Raw genomic sequence first — 18,196 nt, 5'->3', positions numbered from 1 at the left:
AGTGTATTCGGCTATTTGGGAAGTCTGTCGAGCGCATGCGCGGGAATCAGACTCTCGCTGCGGCACGATGGGAAGATGATGTCACTACGCTACTACAGTTTCTGAGATTGATCTGTTATGAACAGCAGATGTTGCCTGGCTATAGCGCCACCTACCTGGAGCCTGGCATGGGTATTTGTGATGCGCATGTGCGGCAGCCAATCCTTTAATATGTGTGGACATTGGACTTTTTTGGCGCGAAAAATACGTCATTCAGCAATATCTTTTTAAACCGGATGTGCTCCACGGCCAATTTACCACCTTAGAAGAAGCCCTAGTTGGCGAAACGCGTTGTGGGTCATATGTGCTGCTGGCCCTGACTTCTGGCTCCTATTTGAACTTTATTATTTTCTGGGACTTTCTTTATATGTAGTTTCTGCACTCTACTTTGCGGTTACCATTATCCAGGACTCTACACTACATCTGGATTTATGTCAACTATGCCATAAAGGAGTTGAGTATACTCTTTCCATATACCACTGATATCATCCAGTAACTGTACTGGTTTGGAATATATGAGTCTCTCTCCTGTTCATGTTGCCATTTTGGCTTGGTGTTTTGGGTTACTGAAGTACCTTTATGTTTTCTGTTATGTGCTATATTTATAGTTTCATGTCATTAGGTATTTTCATTATTTAGCCCTATACACTAGCATAGTTTGCTTGGTATATTCTTTTATTATTTTGTGTTATGTCCATACCCCATTGACCAGCCGGTTGTGAATCACTATGGGTACCTGGTCCTCATAGTGGTTCTATTCAGTGAGGTTTATGGTCATTATATAGTCCCTTTGATTTAACTTATTTTTTGGTTTTATATTTTTTAGAGTCCAGTTAGCCAGGGTTCCAGCCAGCTGTTTTTTTGTTTTCCTTTATATTTTGACTCAATAAATGTATTACTATTATTCTTTGCATCATTAGTCTGAGTGCTGTTTGAGAGGTTTCTTTTTCTTTTTCTGTGTTTATATATTTAATTTATTACTCTAGCACCGCCTAGTAGACATTATTTCTGTTATTTTCAGTTATTTTCTGCTTTGGTTTAGACAGTGCATTTATTTTTTGGTTGTTTGATGCGGTATTCATTTATGTGTCTGATGTTTATATATATATATATATATATATATATATATATATATATATATAATCAGTCCTGATGAAGCACGGACTACATGCGAAACCAGTTGAGATATTTTTGCTAGTCTTAGCATATCTTACGTCATCACATCGTCCCGTTTGTGCGTTACATGCTGTGACGCGGCTCGTGCCCTCGTTGCTGTCCGCTTGGAGTTGTGTTCCGGGGACTCGGTGCACCAGGTCCTGCCTGAATTCCACCTACATTCTCATTCCTTTCTAGCTCTTCAGCTAAGCACATTTTTATTATTTTAAATGTAAGTTTCTGATAGACGTTGTGTGTGTTTTAATTTACCTATACACCTATTTTGGTGTTCTGGGTGTCTTTCTTCTTGTCTTTGAAGATCCTGTTGGGTCTCCCATTTGGGCGAGCGGAGCGCCCATACGACACACGCTGCAAGGAGGTGTTTTTGCCTACAAGACCCATTACTTGTTTCTTGGAGTGAGGAAGAGTCTGCGCAATAGGGATTCTTCTCTTTGTGTGTGTGTGTGTGTGTATATGTATGTATATATATATATATATATATATATACACACACACGTATATATGTGTAATGCAGCTAGCATAAGTTTATAAGGGTCCATGTAAAAATGGATTTTAAGCAAAAGGTGACACTGTGTGCTCATTTGCATGTAATTTCCCAGAATCCCTTGCTGCAGTGGAAGCACTGTATGCTAGGCGATAATGGTGAAAGGCAGGGTTGCAGACCTGTCTAAGACATGTGAATGTGCTCACAAGTGATATTTAATATATAAAATATATATAAAATGCCACTTGGATTGCTTCTTTAATAGCACTAAGGATTATTTACTCTGGTATTATGGTGTAATGTCTGATTGAATGAGACATGCAAAGGTTGATGAGTTAGCTCTGCCACGTAATATATGTAACGTCTTCAAGTCAAAATCATTGTGTTTGCCTCATATAATGCACTTTAACATCTGCGATCTTCCATTGGACTATTTAACAATACAATTTTAGCAAGCAATTAACTTGTAAGATGATCCCGAATGGGAAATGGTTTGAAGGTGACCCTGCTATATCATTGAAGGGATTCCTTATCTCTAAACTCAAGAGAAGGCCAGTTTTGCATCTTACAAATGTATTACTTCTTTACACGCGGAAGCATAAAGAAACAGGTTGAAGAAACAGTGATGCTGCATGTTAATTAACAAATCTACTTACGCCTCTGGTGCAAATAGTAAACTAGGAAATTACATGTAAAATGTTACAGGAAACATGGATAACAAGCACCATTCATCACAAAAAGCGAAGGGTACTTTCTTTTACATTACCATATCCAGTGGGTCTCCAAGAGTCCAACCCCAGTCTTAAAGCGACAAAACAAGTGAAATCTTATATATGTTTTTTTAATAAACCTGTTTTGTATTATTAGTGACTTTTTTTTTTGCATTTTTTTTTAAATTAAACTTTAAATGCACTTTGTTCTTTTTGTCTTTTGAGATCTATATGCTTTTTGTTTTGTTGTCTATTTGGACTATATTTATTGTATTAAACATTACTTTTAAAATAATCTGTAGTGCACTTTGTTCTTTTTAAACTTTAAATGCCAATTTAGTGAGTTTTCATATACTGTGCATCCTCTGATTTGTATGGCAGGTTTTAGCACACTTTCCCAGCAGTGCAAGATATTTGTAACACTTTCCTGTTTGTGATCATTTGTTGTCAAAGTTCCCAGTGGTTTGAGCTGTTAACTGTAAGAATAGTAATGTTATCTTAGTAATATAAGAGTACATTGTAGCTGCTGAGTTACACTGACTGAAGGATTGATTTGGAATCGTTCTTCACCGTCGCCCGCACTATAAGCATAGTCTAAGGATAACACGATTGGAGTGCAGGGCCGCCAACAGGGGTTGGCGTCCCGGTGACTCAGGGAGCCCATCCGCCGGTGGCCGCCACCAGCCCTGTGTCAAAAAAAAAGAAAAGTGTCTGGGAAACAAATGACCATCATTTTTGCTCCCCCTGCAGTAGGGGCCTTGTCGGCCGGGCTTCAACCCGTGCTCTCCCCGAGTTTCCAGCCACGCTCCTCAGCCTCTCCCACCATTCCCCCCCCCCCCCCCCACCGTCATCCCCTCGGCTCCACCTGCAGTAGGGGCCTGGGCGACCGGGCCTTCACCCGCGCTCTCCACAGCCACACTCCTTAGCCTCCCTCCCCCCACCGTCCCCAGGCCCCTACCGGCATCCCCTTGGCTCCCCCATCCAGGCTCTAATGCCCGGCATCCTTCCCCACCCCTCAGTCCCAGGCCCTACTAGGATCCTTCCCCCCCCAGTGCCCTCCCCAGCCAGGCGGCTCCTCAGACCCCCCACCGGCCGCCGGACCCCGCAGCTACTGGTCGCGACCATCCCCAAGGTATGTCTACTTTTTTTAATATGTATTTGGGGGAGTGGGGGTCTTTTTAGATGTATTGGGGGGTGGGGGTCTTTTTATATGTATTGGGGGAGTGGGGGTCTTTTTATATGTATTGGGGGTGGGGGTCTTTTTATATGTATTGGGGGAGTGGGGTCTTTTTATATGTATTGGGTGAGTGGGGGTCTTTTTATATGTATTGGGGGAGTGGGGTTCTTTTCTATATGTATTGGGGGGAGTGGGGGTCTTTTTATATGTATTGGGGGAGTGGGGGTCTTTTTATATGTATTGGGGGAGTGGGGGTCTTTTCTATATGTATTGGGGGGAGTGGGGGTCTTTTTATATGTATTGGGGGAGCGGGGGTCTTTTTATATGGGTTGGGGAAGTTTTTTATATGTATTGGAGAGGGTTGTTTTTTTTAACATGGTGTGTGTGTGCGTGTGCGTGTTTGCGTGTGCGTACGTATGGGGGGGTTATATGTATTTTTTATATGTATTGGGTAGGTGGTTTTTTTGAATGCATTTGGGGGGAGAGGTTGTATATATTTGGGGGGTGGGGATTGACAGAGGAAGAGGATAGAGGGGGTAAGTGTCAGGAATCCGCTCCTGGGTTTGGCTGGAGCCCATCCATTTGGAGCTTTGCAGGTTCCAGACAAACTATTCCCTGTTTCTGCAATCACCTGCCTCTTGCTGCCTCCTGTGCAGCTCTGGCCTGATTGGCCTCCTGTGCTATTTAGGGACTGCCCCGCCCTCAGGAAGTTGCTGGACATAGACTTTGCAATCCATGTTGCAAGTAACTGTGTTTGTCACAGACTCTCTGTTTGGCCTGCTAGGCCTCCTGGTGCCTTGTATCCTGCTCCTAGTCCCCTGCTGGCCAAGGGCTTCTTGCATAGTAGCCTTGGCGCTTCTTCCTTGTTCCTGACAGACTTCGCCTTTGTCGCGCGGACGCGGCTACGCTGGTTTCCCCAGTGTTTCCTGTGGCGTGTCTGCACCTCTGGTTCCTACTTCCTCCAAGTGGAGTTTGCTCCTGTCCGGAAGTCCCTGTACCGAAGCTTCTGGTCCCTGTGACTCCTGGCCTTTTCCTGACGCGCTGCAGCACCTTTGCTGAAGCTTCTCAGCTGCAGTGGCTTCTCTCAAGGTTCTAGCCTCCTAGGCTGGAATACCTCCACCCAAGATTTCCTGTTGATGACCTCGGCTTGTTTCCTCGACCACCGCTCCTGTGCCACCTGCCTTGACCCCTGCCTGTATAACGTTAACCCTGCTTTCTCCAATCCTGACCTGGCTATGTCTGACCATGGAATCCGCACTCCGGACCTGACTCCGTGGCCGAAGGTCGTGCTTATACATCCCCACCTCAGCCCCGCGGACCGGTACCAGTTTGTGGCAAGCACGTACGTTACAGTGAGTGAGGAAAAGAGGGAGTAAGAGTGAGATGCAGGGGAGAGAAATACATGCGAGGCGGGAGAGTGAGACGGAAGGGAGAGAAATACATGGGAAGAGGAGGGGGAAAAGAGAGGGGGCTCGTGAGGTGTGAAATGGGGGGGCGGCTCGCAATACCGCTGACACGGGGGGGGGGCTGCTTAAAATGTTTGTCCTGGGCCCCACGATTTCTGTTGGCGCCCCTGCTAGAGTGAGTTATAAATAAGAATGTCACATATCACAACCCCTTACCAATTGGCTCTCTGGCAGTAATGTCACTGGCAGCCATATTATCTTCCTCGCTAGAGACATGCGAATTTGCCGTTTTTCCGTTTATACATTTTTTGTAGTGATTTTTCAAGACATTTCCCAAAATTTGGCTGGGGAGTTTTACGCGCTAGATGTTGCCTTCTTTGAAATGGCAGTTTCCCCCATTTTTCGGCAAAAGTTTCACGTGGCCTGTTTCATGTGACCCTTGCAAATGTATTTTTTGCAAACTGCCTAATTTTTTTATTTTTTATTTAGCGATTTTCTGTCGATGGAGAATTTTGCCGCGTTTGTGCACATTTAAAAAACAAAATTGCTTATCTCTTTCTGGTAATACATACACAATCTTAGCAAGCGCAAAAACCCAAACCCACTACATTGTGTATATATATTTGTCTCAATCAGTGTACTACTGGGATAGTGACCGAATGTATACAACAAAACACACGAAAGCCCCAACACTACATCCAATACGACAAATTATTAACTACATCACTATGTATTTTATTTATATTCTTTCTTCATAAATAAGGGTCATTTACTTAAATCCTTAGGCCCAAATTTTTAAGCCACAACCACATCATGGTAAGCCCATTTTGGCAGGTTCTACACTACCAATATTATACTGTGTTATGTATTTCTTCCACTGCATAGAGAGACGAGGAAACAAACCCCAGGCTGGTGGCTGCAGTGTTTTGTTTCCTCTTCTCTCTAGGCCAGCACAGCGCAATCTTTCCTGCTCGCGCCCCCCCTCCTACTTCCCCCCTGCTCGCGCCCCCCTCCCTTACCTCCTCTCCGGCTCCCGGCATCAAATGACGTCGCTGGGTCACGTTACGTCCCGTTGCCATGCCAACATGACGTCACATGACTCCGCTGCGTCATTTGATGCTGCGTTGCCATGGTGACGTGTCGGCGAAGAGAAGGTAAGTGAAGTTGCACAGGCCTCACGCGATCCCCGGCATTAATTTAAATGCTTTGGGGGCAGAGCGCGGGGCCTCTGCAACCGCCAGCGCCCCCCCTGAATAATCTAGCTCCCCCTGGTGGCGCCCCCCCAGTTTGCACACCGCTGCTCTATGCAGTGGAAGAAATACATAAGACAGTATAATATTGGTAGTGTAGGGCCTACTGAAATGGGCTTACTGTGATGTGGTTGCGGCTTCAAATGATTTGGCCAAAGGTTTGAAATAAACTTACGTATGCAGAAAGAATATAGATAAAATACATAGTAATGCATTAAATAATTTGTCATATTGGATGTACTATTTGGGGCTTTCTTGTCTTGTTCTGATTGTACGGGGAAAGTAAAAGCAAATAGCAGCTGAATGTCAGGTAGCACTTGCTCAGAATATGTTCCTAAAAAATAGAGCACCACAAAAAAAACCACTCGGCTAAAAATGTTAAAACATGGCAAGTACTTGTTAAAACATGGCAAGTACTATAAGTACTGGACGAGATTGCAACAAATGAAACTGGCACTACAGAAAAGAACCTATTTCTCACACTAAGCTTCTTTCTAATCCACACATTCTCACATAGCTTTTTTTTCATTTATAGAAGGGGCAAGGTGGAACTCAGGCTTTGATTGAACTCAAAACCTTTTAATTTCTTTTTTTTTTGTGAGACATAAGAGAACATATAAACCATTGCAAGAGAACACACAGTCATCTTGAACCAGTCGGTATTCTGATATCACAGGGTGTGACTGTTAAAAGATTTACAATTAGAACAGTATTTTCTAATACACAGTCATAACATATATATATCCGGCCAGTGAACTGCATCACGTATTCGGTAGCTACAGTAATTCCATTTAGTAGGAACACGTATTTGACAAATTGCTTTCTCCATCTTGCTGAACACATATTTTATTCCTGTATCAGAGAAATGTTGATGTTATGAAATATTTTATTGGACTCTCGAAAATGTCTGTCAATTTTTTTAAAAATTGATTTTGGAACGGCCAAAATCTTTTTTTTTTTTTTTTAAAGCTGTCTGTGCTGTGCAGAATATAGATTGTGTATCCGTAGCGTTTGTCATTTTGTTGTTTGCAATTGGACTTTCCAGTCTACCTGTTAAAAGTAGTACAATAGCTGTTACATGGCCGGGTGACCCAATACATAAGTGAAAATATATTTAGGCCTAGATCCACAAAAAAGGGCTACGTTTTAGCACGCCTTTACTCCAATTGATAGGAATAGGAGTCAAGCCATGCTAAAACTTAGCACCCTTTTGTGGAACTGAGCCTTAGAATGTTCCTGTCCATACTAGTTGGTGATTGTTTAATTAATGCAGTGATCCCGGAACAGGAGGTCCCCATATCTCAACTGTGCTAGTTACAGTTCTGGGACCACACAGTTCCTGAGATACCTACCGGTTAAGGTACTGGCATTTACCTTCTGGTATTTATTTCCCCCACATCACATGGGACAATAGGAAGCAATGGATGATGTTGCATCGTCTTATTGGCCCGTGTGACGCAGAAGATGTAATCCACCATTTTGTTTCCCCTGGAGGGGAGTAAACACTAATACCTTTTACTGGTATATATCGAGCAGCTTTAGTAGCTTTTGTAGGATTAAATCCACATATAGTAATAAACTTTAGGACCGTAAGAGTCAGGGCCGCCAACAGCAGGGGAGAAAGGGCACTGGCATCCCGGGCTCCGCGGCCGGGCCCCAGTTAATTAAAAAAAAAAAAATTGTTGGCAGCGCCAGAAGTAAGCTGGGCTATGCTTCCGGCACGCCGGCGTGAGAGGGATTCCTGGCGCGTGCAAGAGCAGCATGCAGGAGACAGGTGCAGCGGGGCCGGCGGCAACTGCTGTGCCCAGCAGTCGGGCTCCTCGCCGCACCGCCACCAAACCCCCCCCCCCCCCGCTGCACCGCCAACCCCACAGTACAGGGCCATCCCGCCACCCCCTGCTGCCGCAGGACAACCCCGTACTGCCGCCGGACACCCCCCGCTGCCGCCAGACACCCCCGTACCCGCCGCCCCACTGCAACATCGCCCCTCCCCGCAGCATCGGTCCCCCCCCCCACAGCACCGCCGCCACCACTCCCCCCCCCCACCTGCAGGTAAGTCTGATTTTTATATATATATGTATTTGGGGTATTTTTATATGTATGGGGGGGTGTTGGGGTATTTTTATATGTATTGGGGGGTTGAGGTATTTTTTATATAGATTGGGGGGGTTGGGGTATTTTTTATATGGATTGGGGTGTTTTTTATATGGATTAGGGGGTTGGGTATTTTTTATATAGATTGGGGGGGTTGGGGTATTTTTTATATAGATTGGGGGGTTGGGGTATTTTTTATATGGATTGGGGTATTTTTTATATGGATTGGGGGGCTTGGAGTATTTTTTATATAGATTGGGGGGGGTGGGGGTATTTTTTTTTATATGGATTGGGGTATTTTTTTAAAATTGATTGGGGGACTTGGAGTATTTTTATATGAATTGGATATATATATATATATATATATATATATATATATATACTAGCTGAGAGACCCGGCATTGCCCGGGATGTAAATGCGTAACAGGTAGTATTATTTTTAAATGGTGGAACAATAGGTGACTATTTGTTGGAAAGGTTGGATAATAATGTGAAAAGAAAGATGTAATAAAATGTAATACGATGTTGTTTAAAAATGGTTTATTGTAAACACACACAGTACAATGTATATTTTGGTGACATAACAGATGTAAAAATGTGAGGCGTGTGTCCTGCTAGGGTGTGGCGCGTGGGTTGTGAGTGCTGTCTGTGAGTGGGGGTCCTGCTAGGGTGTGAGGCGGCAGGTGGCGCGTGGGTTGTGAGTGCTGTCTATGAGTGGGGTCCTGCTAGGGTGTGAGGCGGTGGGTCAGTGATTCGGTGCGTAGGGGCGTGAAAGGGAGGAGGGGGAGGAAAGGGGAGGAGGGGGAGGGAAAGGGAGGAGGGGGAGGAAAGGGGAGGAGGGGGAAAGGGGAGAGGAGGGGGGGAGCGGAGGAGGAGGGGGGGGGGGAGGGGAGGAGGAGGGGGGGGGAAGGGGAGGAGAGGGGGGGAAGGGGAGGAGGAGGGGGGAAGGGGAGGAGGAGGGGGGGAAGGGGAGGAGGAGGAGGGGAAGGGGAGGAGAGGGGGGAAGGGGAGGAGGAGGGAGAAGGGGAGGAGGACGGGGGGGGAAGGGGAGGAGGACGGGGGGGGAAGGGAGGAGGAGGAGGGGGGGAAGGGGAGGGGGGGAAGGGAAGGGGAGGAGGAGGGGGGGAAGGGGGGGAGGGGGGGGAGGGGAGGAGGGGGGAGGGGGAGGAGGGGGAAGGGGAGGAGGGGGAGGAGGGGGGGGGGGAGAGGAGGAGGGGGGGAGGAGGGGGGGGGGGAGAGGAGGAGGGGGGGAGGGGGGGAGGGGGGGAGGGGAGGGAGGGGGGAGGGGAGGGAGGGGAGGAGGGGGGGGGAGAGGAGGAGGGGGGGAGGAGGGGGAGGGGAGGGGAGGAGGGGGGGAGGGGGGGAGGGGAGGGAGGGGAGGGGGAAAGGGGGGGGAGGGGGGGAGGGGGGGAGGGGAGGAGGGGAGGGGGGAAGGGGAGGAGGGGAAGGGGGGTAAAAGAGGAGCAAGGGGGGGTAAAAGGGAGCGGGGGGGGGTAAAAGGGAGCGGGGGGGGTAAAAGGAGCGGGGGGTAAAAGGGGAGCGGAGGGGTAAAGGGGAGCGGAGGGCGAGGGGAAACGGGAGCGGAGGGGAGGGGAAAGGGGATCGGAGGGGGGGGGGAAAGGGGAGTGGGAGGTGGAAAGGGGAGTGGGAGGGGGGAAAGGGGAGTGGGGGGGGGGAAAGGGGAGTGGGGGGGGGGGAAAGGGGAGTGGGGGGGGGAAAGGGGAGCGGGGGGGGGGGGAAAGGAGCCCATATTACTTGTTGTACCAGAATATATTCATATAGTTTTATTGTCATTGTTTCTAACAACCTATTGTACTACACCAGTGGTTTCCAACCTTTTTTTGGTTAAGGACCCCAATGTGAAATTCTAAGGAACCCCAATCCTCTCTAATAGCGCATCTGAGATAAGATGCACTGTAAGGATCACCAACCCTCTCTAATCACGTTTTTTAATCTCAACCACCCCAGTGTACATCTGCGTTGCCCCAAAGGTGGACAGCCTTTGGCGCAGCCAAAGGGTGTGAGCCGTTTGGTGATGTTAAAGTGATGTTAAAGCTGCTCTATTTCAATCTGAAACTCACAAACCCTTTATCCGCTGTACCCAATTTTCCCACTCTATCTGTCCATGAAATATCTGTGAATTGACTGTATAATCACTGTTCTTTTAATGTAACCATGTATTTTTATAACTGTGTGCCAAGGACATACTTGAAAATTAGAGGTAACTCTCAATGTATTATTTCCTGGTAAAACATTTTTATAAATAAAAAATAAAATAGCACATCTGAGATCAGAAGATTGTACGGAACCCAAACCCGCTCTAATAGTGCGTCTGAGATCAGATGCATTGTAAGGAACCCAAACCCGCTCTAATAGCGTGTCTGAGATAAGATGCATTGTAAATTTTTCTGTATTTGGTACAATTTTAAAATTAATGTGTGCCCAGTAACTCCTATTGACATTCCATATATATATATATATCTCTATATCTATTATCCATATTAGTTTATTGGGCATTGGTACTTTGAACACCTGAGTTTGGATTATAATTGTAATTAATTGTTATTACTCAATGCAGTAATTAAGGCTTCAAAATTAGGTCTTACCGTTCTGTCTGAAGAGTAACTTTGGAAGGTTCCACATTGGGGTTTTCCCACTCCATCTGGGGACAGTGCATAAAGTAACAGAGGGTATACAAGGCCTCGGGCTCCCAGTAAAGAGGTCCCTGCTTGTGATGCATCGGCGTTCCATTGCCTTGTTGCTTTGCATTGAGAGGCTGCAGGTGATGCATTGCGCGGGACACCAGATCACCTGGAGAAGAACAAATAAAATATACATGCGCTGAAATCCTCTGGTAAAAACCAACACATCCCATTATGAAAATCAGAATTTAAAGCAACTATTCACCCCAAAAAAAAACCAAAGCCGTAGCATAACCTGATAGTTCATCTTGTGCTACTAAATTTCTTACTTGTTATATATATTTTTTTAAATCTTTATTTTTTTTGTTGAGTTTTCACCTTATTTCCCTAGCATCGGCTGTTACCATGGCAACCTCTGATACGGGAACGGCAGTGACCATTTTAGCCTTCCAAGGAGGCAAGTTTAGAGCAATGGATCTCCGGAATTCAAGCACATGATTTAAAAAAAAGGGCTGGGGATAGCTAAAAACAGCGACAATGTTGCAATGGTAAAAAGAAAGAACACCTATATATTTTTTAATGTTTACTAAAGTGGATTGCTGCTTTAGGTTATTTTAATTAGCAACAAATATTTGATACTGCTCATGAACCATACAACACTAATCTTTGATACTGACCACTTAACGTAGCAGTTCCCGGACTATCCCTAGCCTCCCCCTCCCCCCCCCCCCCCATTTTTTGTTTTTTACATGTGTACGAAGAAAGGACGTGTTTCAGCCAAAGGGACCTTCTGCTTCCCAACCATGTGAAATAAAATGGGGCTACTGAGCAGGGCTGGCTGGATGGTTGCACTCGTACCTACTCCCGCGCTTACAGAGGCCCCGCGCACTCCCCGCAACATTTAAACCGATTGCCAGGGAAGAGCGTGGGGCCTCTGGGAGCTCCTGCATCTTCTCCTGCTCCACATCTCCGGCATTTTCTACTTGCGACGACACGTCACCATGACAACGCGACATCCAATAACGCCATGACAACGTGATGTCCCATGACATCACGACAACGCAACGTAGCTGGAGGAGGTGCCAGAGATGAGGAGAAGGTCAGAAGCCCCCCCTGGCACCGAGCGCCGCCAAACTACCAGTTAGCCCCGGTAATAATAATGTAATTTTGTCTTTAAAGAAATCACACAGTTACAAAAGGTTATAAAATCACTGTGTCTGGGATGAAAAACATGCGGCCTCCTATTGACCTGCGTGACTCCATTTTGTTTCCTCTGGAAGTAACGGTACCGGTGCGGCCTTCAATGATATCTTGAGAACCAGGGGATCCCCGGAGCTACAAATAACGCAGTGCAACTCCAGGGACCTCCTGCTTCCATTCCATGGCAGAAGAAAATGGCATGGGGGGAAGGGGTAGGAATTGAGGGGGCGAGAAACCGAGTAAGGGGAACTGCACCTTTAGTATTCTCTGATGAGACACCATGCAAAATATCAGTAATAATAAATGTTACTGTAATTTTCTCTTTTAAGAAATCACACACTTACAAAAGGTTTCAAAATCACTGTCTGGGATGAATAACATACAAGGAAAATGGAAATACTAGTCAAAGATTTGGTGCTTGAAAGCAACAAAACGTGAAATCTTATATTTTTTTGTTTGTTTTTTTATAAATCAGTTCTGCAGTATTAGATAATAGTGACTTTTTTATTTTATTTTTTAATCGTAATTTTTATACAATTTTTAATGAGTTTTAATTTATTGAGCGTCCTTTGATTTCTATAGCAGGTTTTAGCCCACCTCCCCAGCAGTGCAAGATCTTTGCAACACTTTCCGATTTGTGATCATTTGTTGCCAATGTTCCCAGCAGTTTGAGCTGTAAACTGTAACAATAGGCAATGTTACTTTAAGATTATCAGGAAACATTGTAGCTTCTGAGCTACACTGACTGAAGGATTGATTGAACCTGAAAGGCGGCCATTTCGTTAGGCACACAATCAGGATTTTGAGAGATTTATAACAGGAGCACCAAACGATTGTCAACTTAGGTAAGAATATAGAATTATACACCATCACATACTTTAAATATAGAAAGAAGGAAGAAAATTGGGGGGAAACCTGTATGACTAAGGCCGAGTCCACGGTCCCTGCTGGCGTGCTGAGGCGCGCTGAGGCGCAGGGAAAACGGGTGCTTTCCCTGGCCTTGCGGTTGCTTACCGCAAGCGCTCTCAGCAGCCGTCAGGGGGCGGTCCGGGGGCGGTCCGGGGGCGGGCGCGTCACTGGCCGGGGGCGGGCCAGTGACGTCACGGAGCTGGTTCGCCCTCATTGGGCGAACCGCTCACGTGACCGGCCTGTCTCGCCGGCAAGCGGGGGAATTTTAAATTCCCCCAAGACCTGCGCTTCCGCAAGCGCGCGTAAGCGCAGGTGAGCCCCTACTAAAGCCGCTCTAATTGCGGCTGTAGGGGCTCAGTGCTGAGCGGGAGCGCGCCTCAGCGCGCTTCCGCCAGCAAGCACGTAACATGGCCGAGGCCTAACAATCAATGTAGGATCTTTGTACCTCTGTATCATTAAATGAAAGACTGTTTAAATGAGAGATTGTTTAAAATTTAAATTCTAACAATTTAGAATAGCAAAAGAAACTAACAGGCACAGCAAACACAGCTATTGGACTAATTGCTAGAATGACACAGCTGAACATATCCAGGCTGTAATGATGCAGGGTATAAGATAGACTACAGAGAGACATGTGACATAACCCCAGAAGAAGTCAATGCAGAGACGAAACTAGTTGGGCATTTTGGACTGCAGGGGCCACCGTACCCACTGCACCTGGAATCAGAGCGGCCGACGTGAGACTGATGCAAGGCAACCCGGGACGCGAGTGAGAGACGCAGAACGGGGAAACCGTGCACACGGACACGCGCACAGCAAGGAGCTGAGCCTGGAGAGGGTTGGAGTGCGCCCAAAGTCACTATCTTCTTTTGACCAGCGGGGAAAGTGTGAGTTGTCTCTTTCCCCCTGTGTTGTTTGTTAATGAAAGTAAAATGTTAATGCACCATATTGCATGCATCTGTGCTTTTTTTTCTACATGAGGTTTTTCAAGGAGTAACCAATAAGGAGGACCCTGTTTCATGGAGTTGCAGTATAAGTCAGCGGTGCACAAAGTGGGGGGCGTGACCCCCAGGGGGGGCGGGAGATTTTGCTGGGGGTGCGTGGGCAGTTGCAGAGGCATTTAAATGAAATGCTGGGGGATCGCGTGAGGCCGTGACGTCACACGCAACATGACCCCGCAGCGTCATCTGACGCGGAGGCAGGTAGGCAGGTGGGGGGGGGGGGCGCAAGAGCCGGATGGAGAGAGACAGGGGGGTGCAGCCCTAAAAGTTTGCGCTCCCCTGTATAAGTGATATCAGTGTTGATTTGTATTCACTGGGTTATTGCGCGGTTATATTGCACTGTTATAGTCACATTCTTGTTTTCGCCACGAACACCAGTTTGTTTAGTCTACATATGATGAACCAGGGATGCGGAGCGGGGGGACCAGTGGCTCAGGTAAGTGAAAAAGGAATACAATTAATACATTTGAATGTATGGAAACAGTGTAATTCATGTAAAAGTGTTCCAGTGTTTTTTTTTGTTTACTCTTCACTCTCCTTTGCCATGGAAGAGGTAAAACAGACATATTTCTCACATTCTCTTTCTTCGCACAGTGAAGATGCCTACTGAATAGAGATGGGCGGGTTTCTGGAGTGAATCTGGATCTGCCACGGATCAGCCGGTTCTTTTGGTCCTCGGATTTTAGCGGATCAATCCCAAAAAGGGCGGTTCGCATTTTGTGGATTTTTCATTATTATTATTATTACCTATACACGGATTTGTAGAATCCAATCCACAGATTCGGCAATCCGCTGGCGGATTCTACAAATCCGCCAATGGATTGCTGACTCCGCAGATTGGATTCTACAAATCCGCCAATGGATTGCTGACTCCGCAGATTGGATTCTACAAATCCGCCAATGGATTGCTGACTCCGCAGATTGGATTCTACAAATCCGCCAATGGATTGCTGACTCCGCAGATTGGATTCTACAAATCCGCCAATGGATTGCTGACTCCGCAGATTGGATTCTACAAATCCGCCAATGGATTGCTGACTCCGCAGATTGGATTCTACAAATCCGCCCATGGATTGCTGACTCCGCAGATTGGATTCTACAAATCCGTCCACAAGTTGCATCCAATGGCAGTTTTTGATGAATCCGCGCGGATTGAAACCACCCAAATACATTTGCGGATTTTACACCACGAAACGGATTTTGGGGGTAACATCAGCTAAAATCCGGGACACGGATTTGGCCGGATTGGCCTATCTCTAGTGCTGAACATTTCAGTCCCATTCCAAAAAGACTAAATTCCCAGCTTTTAATACAAAACAGATGAACAGATTGACTGAAAGCCAAAATACAAGAGAAACTGATCTCCACTGATAGAAATGATAAGAACATCATGACACTGTATGATGGTGACTTCACTGCCTGAGCTTACCGTATGTGCCTGTATTTGAATTGTGGTTTCCATATGTATTATTTCACAATGCCACAAGGAAGTTGTGGGAAAGCTAGGAAAACATTAGACCAATACCATATGGTTCCAAGTCTTTTATTATTCACTTATCTTGTCTACTGCACGGTGTTTATTTTAATTATAAGACTGGTATGATGTGACAAGTTGCCTTATTTTTAGGTTGACAGTGTGCAAAGAGATGTAGACATTCCATGGAAGTAGATTACATTACTTGTAATATTAGGTGCTCTTGAGATAAAAGGTGCCAATTGCAAACACAGAAAGGGCAAAAAGTGAATGCTTCATCACTGCAAAGTTATAAGGAATTTCCAGTTTCATTGTCGGCTAGGAATGTTATTTTTGTAAAATGACGTTTTAGGTTGTATTGCAGTTAATTTGATAACAAATCTTAAAAGTACAAAGGATTGCTTCAGGAAAATAAAGCATGTGTGACATCTCTGAAAGGTCCCATCAAGAACAGGCAGACATGGGTCAGACACGGGTAATTATAATAATCTATGTTGTACATTTAGGGGGATTCTCCAGACAGAGTCCTATTCTCATCAAATCTCACCAAGTGGGGGACTCATTTAAACACAAGATCATGTGCCGCAACCAGTCAACCGGATGAGAACAGCCGAGCTACAGCTAAAGGTCTAAAGTTATTCTATCAAAATATTTATTTCATTGCATCCAGAGACCTATTATCGCCATATGGATGCAATCACTGAGATGTTTTGTGCTCTGGACTACGATGGAACAGCATCAAATCTGGTTTATCTAACTAATCATGCATCCAAACATATTGACATTAATAAAACACACCCTGTGCACATGCAATAACTCCCAGTTGATGCTCTGCCAATTTTTACTAGATTCAAAATTAAACAATAACAGAGTTAATCAATCGGGGTCATTTGAAACTTTAATGGCAGTGCTTAGTTTAATTAATTATAGCATTTAATATAATCATGTTCCAAAAAATTGTCAACGGTTTTTAATTAAATATTTCTTCTGTTCTACAGATATGAAATCCATGATATTTTGTTTTTCATATTTGTTAAAGCCAGCTACAGCTTTCCAATACCACACTATGGTAGTGCTTTACTGCTTTACTGCTTAACTGTCAGATGGCAGGAAAACAATTGACATTTTTCCAAGAAAATTCCCTAGAAGCCCCGTCTCTTGCTTTTAGGTAGGAGCAGCACATGGAAGAGATTGAAAAACCATTAACTTGAGTGACATGCCATGAAGCCGCTTTGCATACAGCAGTAATGCTGCCTATGTATCCTTTACTGAAAAACCAAAGCACACCAGTCTCTCCTATTTACATCTAATAATTGTTCTGTAACATCCCACTCATTTGCATTCACTGCAATGGCCCCAGACATCAGCCGAACAATGCAGTTCCTCACTGTTGTATAGAATATGCTCCTCCAATTGAATGTTTTATGTCAGTACAGTAGTTCCCAGTAATTACCAAATTAGTAACTTGGCAATTAGCAGAGCCCTTCGTCGTTTTCAGCCGAGCTAAAATCAAACGATAACTTAATTGAGTGCAGTTACCACCAACATATACCAACCTCAGATATTATAGCCATTTTTTAACTGTCGACAGGCATTTACTACTAGGCCTGCTGTGTAATATGTTAGAAACGCAATCAAGTGAATGTAGTCAAGTCAACACAGCCATAAACTAAGAATAATAACTCAAAGTGAGCCGGAAAATTGCAAGTGAGTACTAATTGTCCGTAAAGTTGAATAAATTCACCCAAGCACCACTAGACGTGAATACTTCCCTTCTAGTCTACAGTTTGTTAGAACTGTAGTCTGGTTATGGTATACTGTACAATTGTACCTAATTATTCCCTGCTTTTCGTGTAGGGGAGAGTTCTTCAACTGGGCCCACGCAGGGCCTCGATATGGCCCTTCGATAGGGCATCTGCTCCTGCTAATTTCATATTAGGTGCTTCAGCAGCTAAGTGCAGTTTTTCACACTGAAACTCACTTGTAAGTTAAGGTTATGTGCAGATGCTATGAATATTAGCAAAATGTTGAAATACATTTAAAGACTTAAAAATGACTATATCTAAATAACATTGCAATAAGCGTCGGGCCCTTCAACTCCTAAAGGGTTTCTAATCTGGCCCTTTTGTAGAAATGGTTCAAGAGCCCTGTTATAGAGTCACTTGTTACAGCTCGTACAAACTACAGCACTGTTGAGTTCATGCTTTAGCCTTAATCATGGGATGCAGATATTTCACGGTTCACTTTATCTCAATCGCTCTACACAGAAAACAAGCAAGATCCAAACAGGAACCGGAGCACAGTCTCACCAGAAGCAACGTGGGACACCAGGAATAATTTCAGATATTTATTGGATTAAAAGCACATAAGGGACAAAGTCCTGACAAGCACTCTGACATGTTTCGCGCACAGGGCGCTTCATCTAGTAAACCATTCAATTGTAATAGTATTAATTCCCATATTTACTAAGCACTGTTATTCTATAAGACACCTTTGTGTGCTGGAAGACACCTTAAGGTCCATTAGTGTGACTGGTTCATAATGTGTCTTCCAGCACTGCAATGTGTCTTTCATGTCATAGCATTGCTTAGTTTATGTGAGCCTAAATCAATACTGAATCATATGTTATGAAAA

The 18,196-nt window shown here is 45.1% G+C and overlaps 1 protein-coding gene across 2 annotated transcripts in view; it reads right to left on the bottom strand.

Annotated features, from left to right (window-relative positions):
• The window catches only part of ABTB3 (ankyrin repeat and BTB domain containing 3), a 182,110-nt gene that overhangs the window by 42,175 nt on the left and 121,739 nt on the right, over positions 1 to 18,196 (bottom strand). For both annotated transcript variants that reach the window (XM_075602254.1, XM_075602253.1), the window contains one exon: positions 10,943 to 11,147. In XM_075602254.1, the coding sequence (XP_075458369.1) occupies positions 10,943 to 11,147 (205 nt within the window). The remainder of the gene's footprint in view (positions 1 to 10,942; positions 11,148 to 18,196) is intronic.

Source organism: Ascaphus truei, chromosome 5 (genome assembly GCF_040206685.1).
Source record: "Ascaphus truei isolate aAscTru1 chromosome 5, aAscTru1.hap1, whole genome shotgun sequence".
Classification (NCBI taxonomy): Eukaryota; Metazoa; Chordata; class Amphibia; order Anura; family Ascaphidae; genus Ascaphus; species Ascaphus truei.
This window is presented reverse-complemented; position numbering and strand designations above follow the sequence as displayed.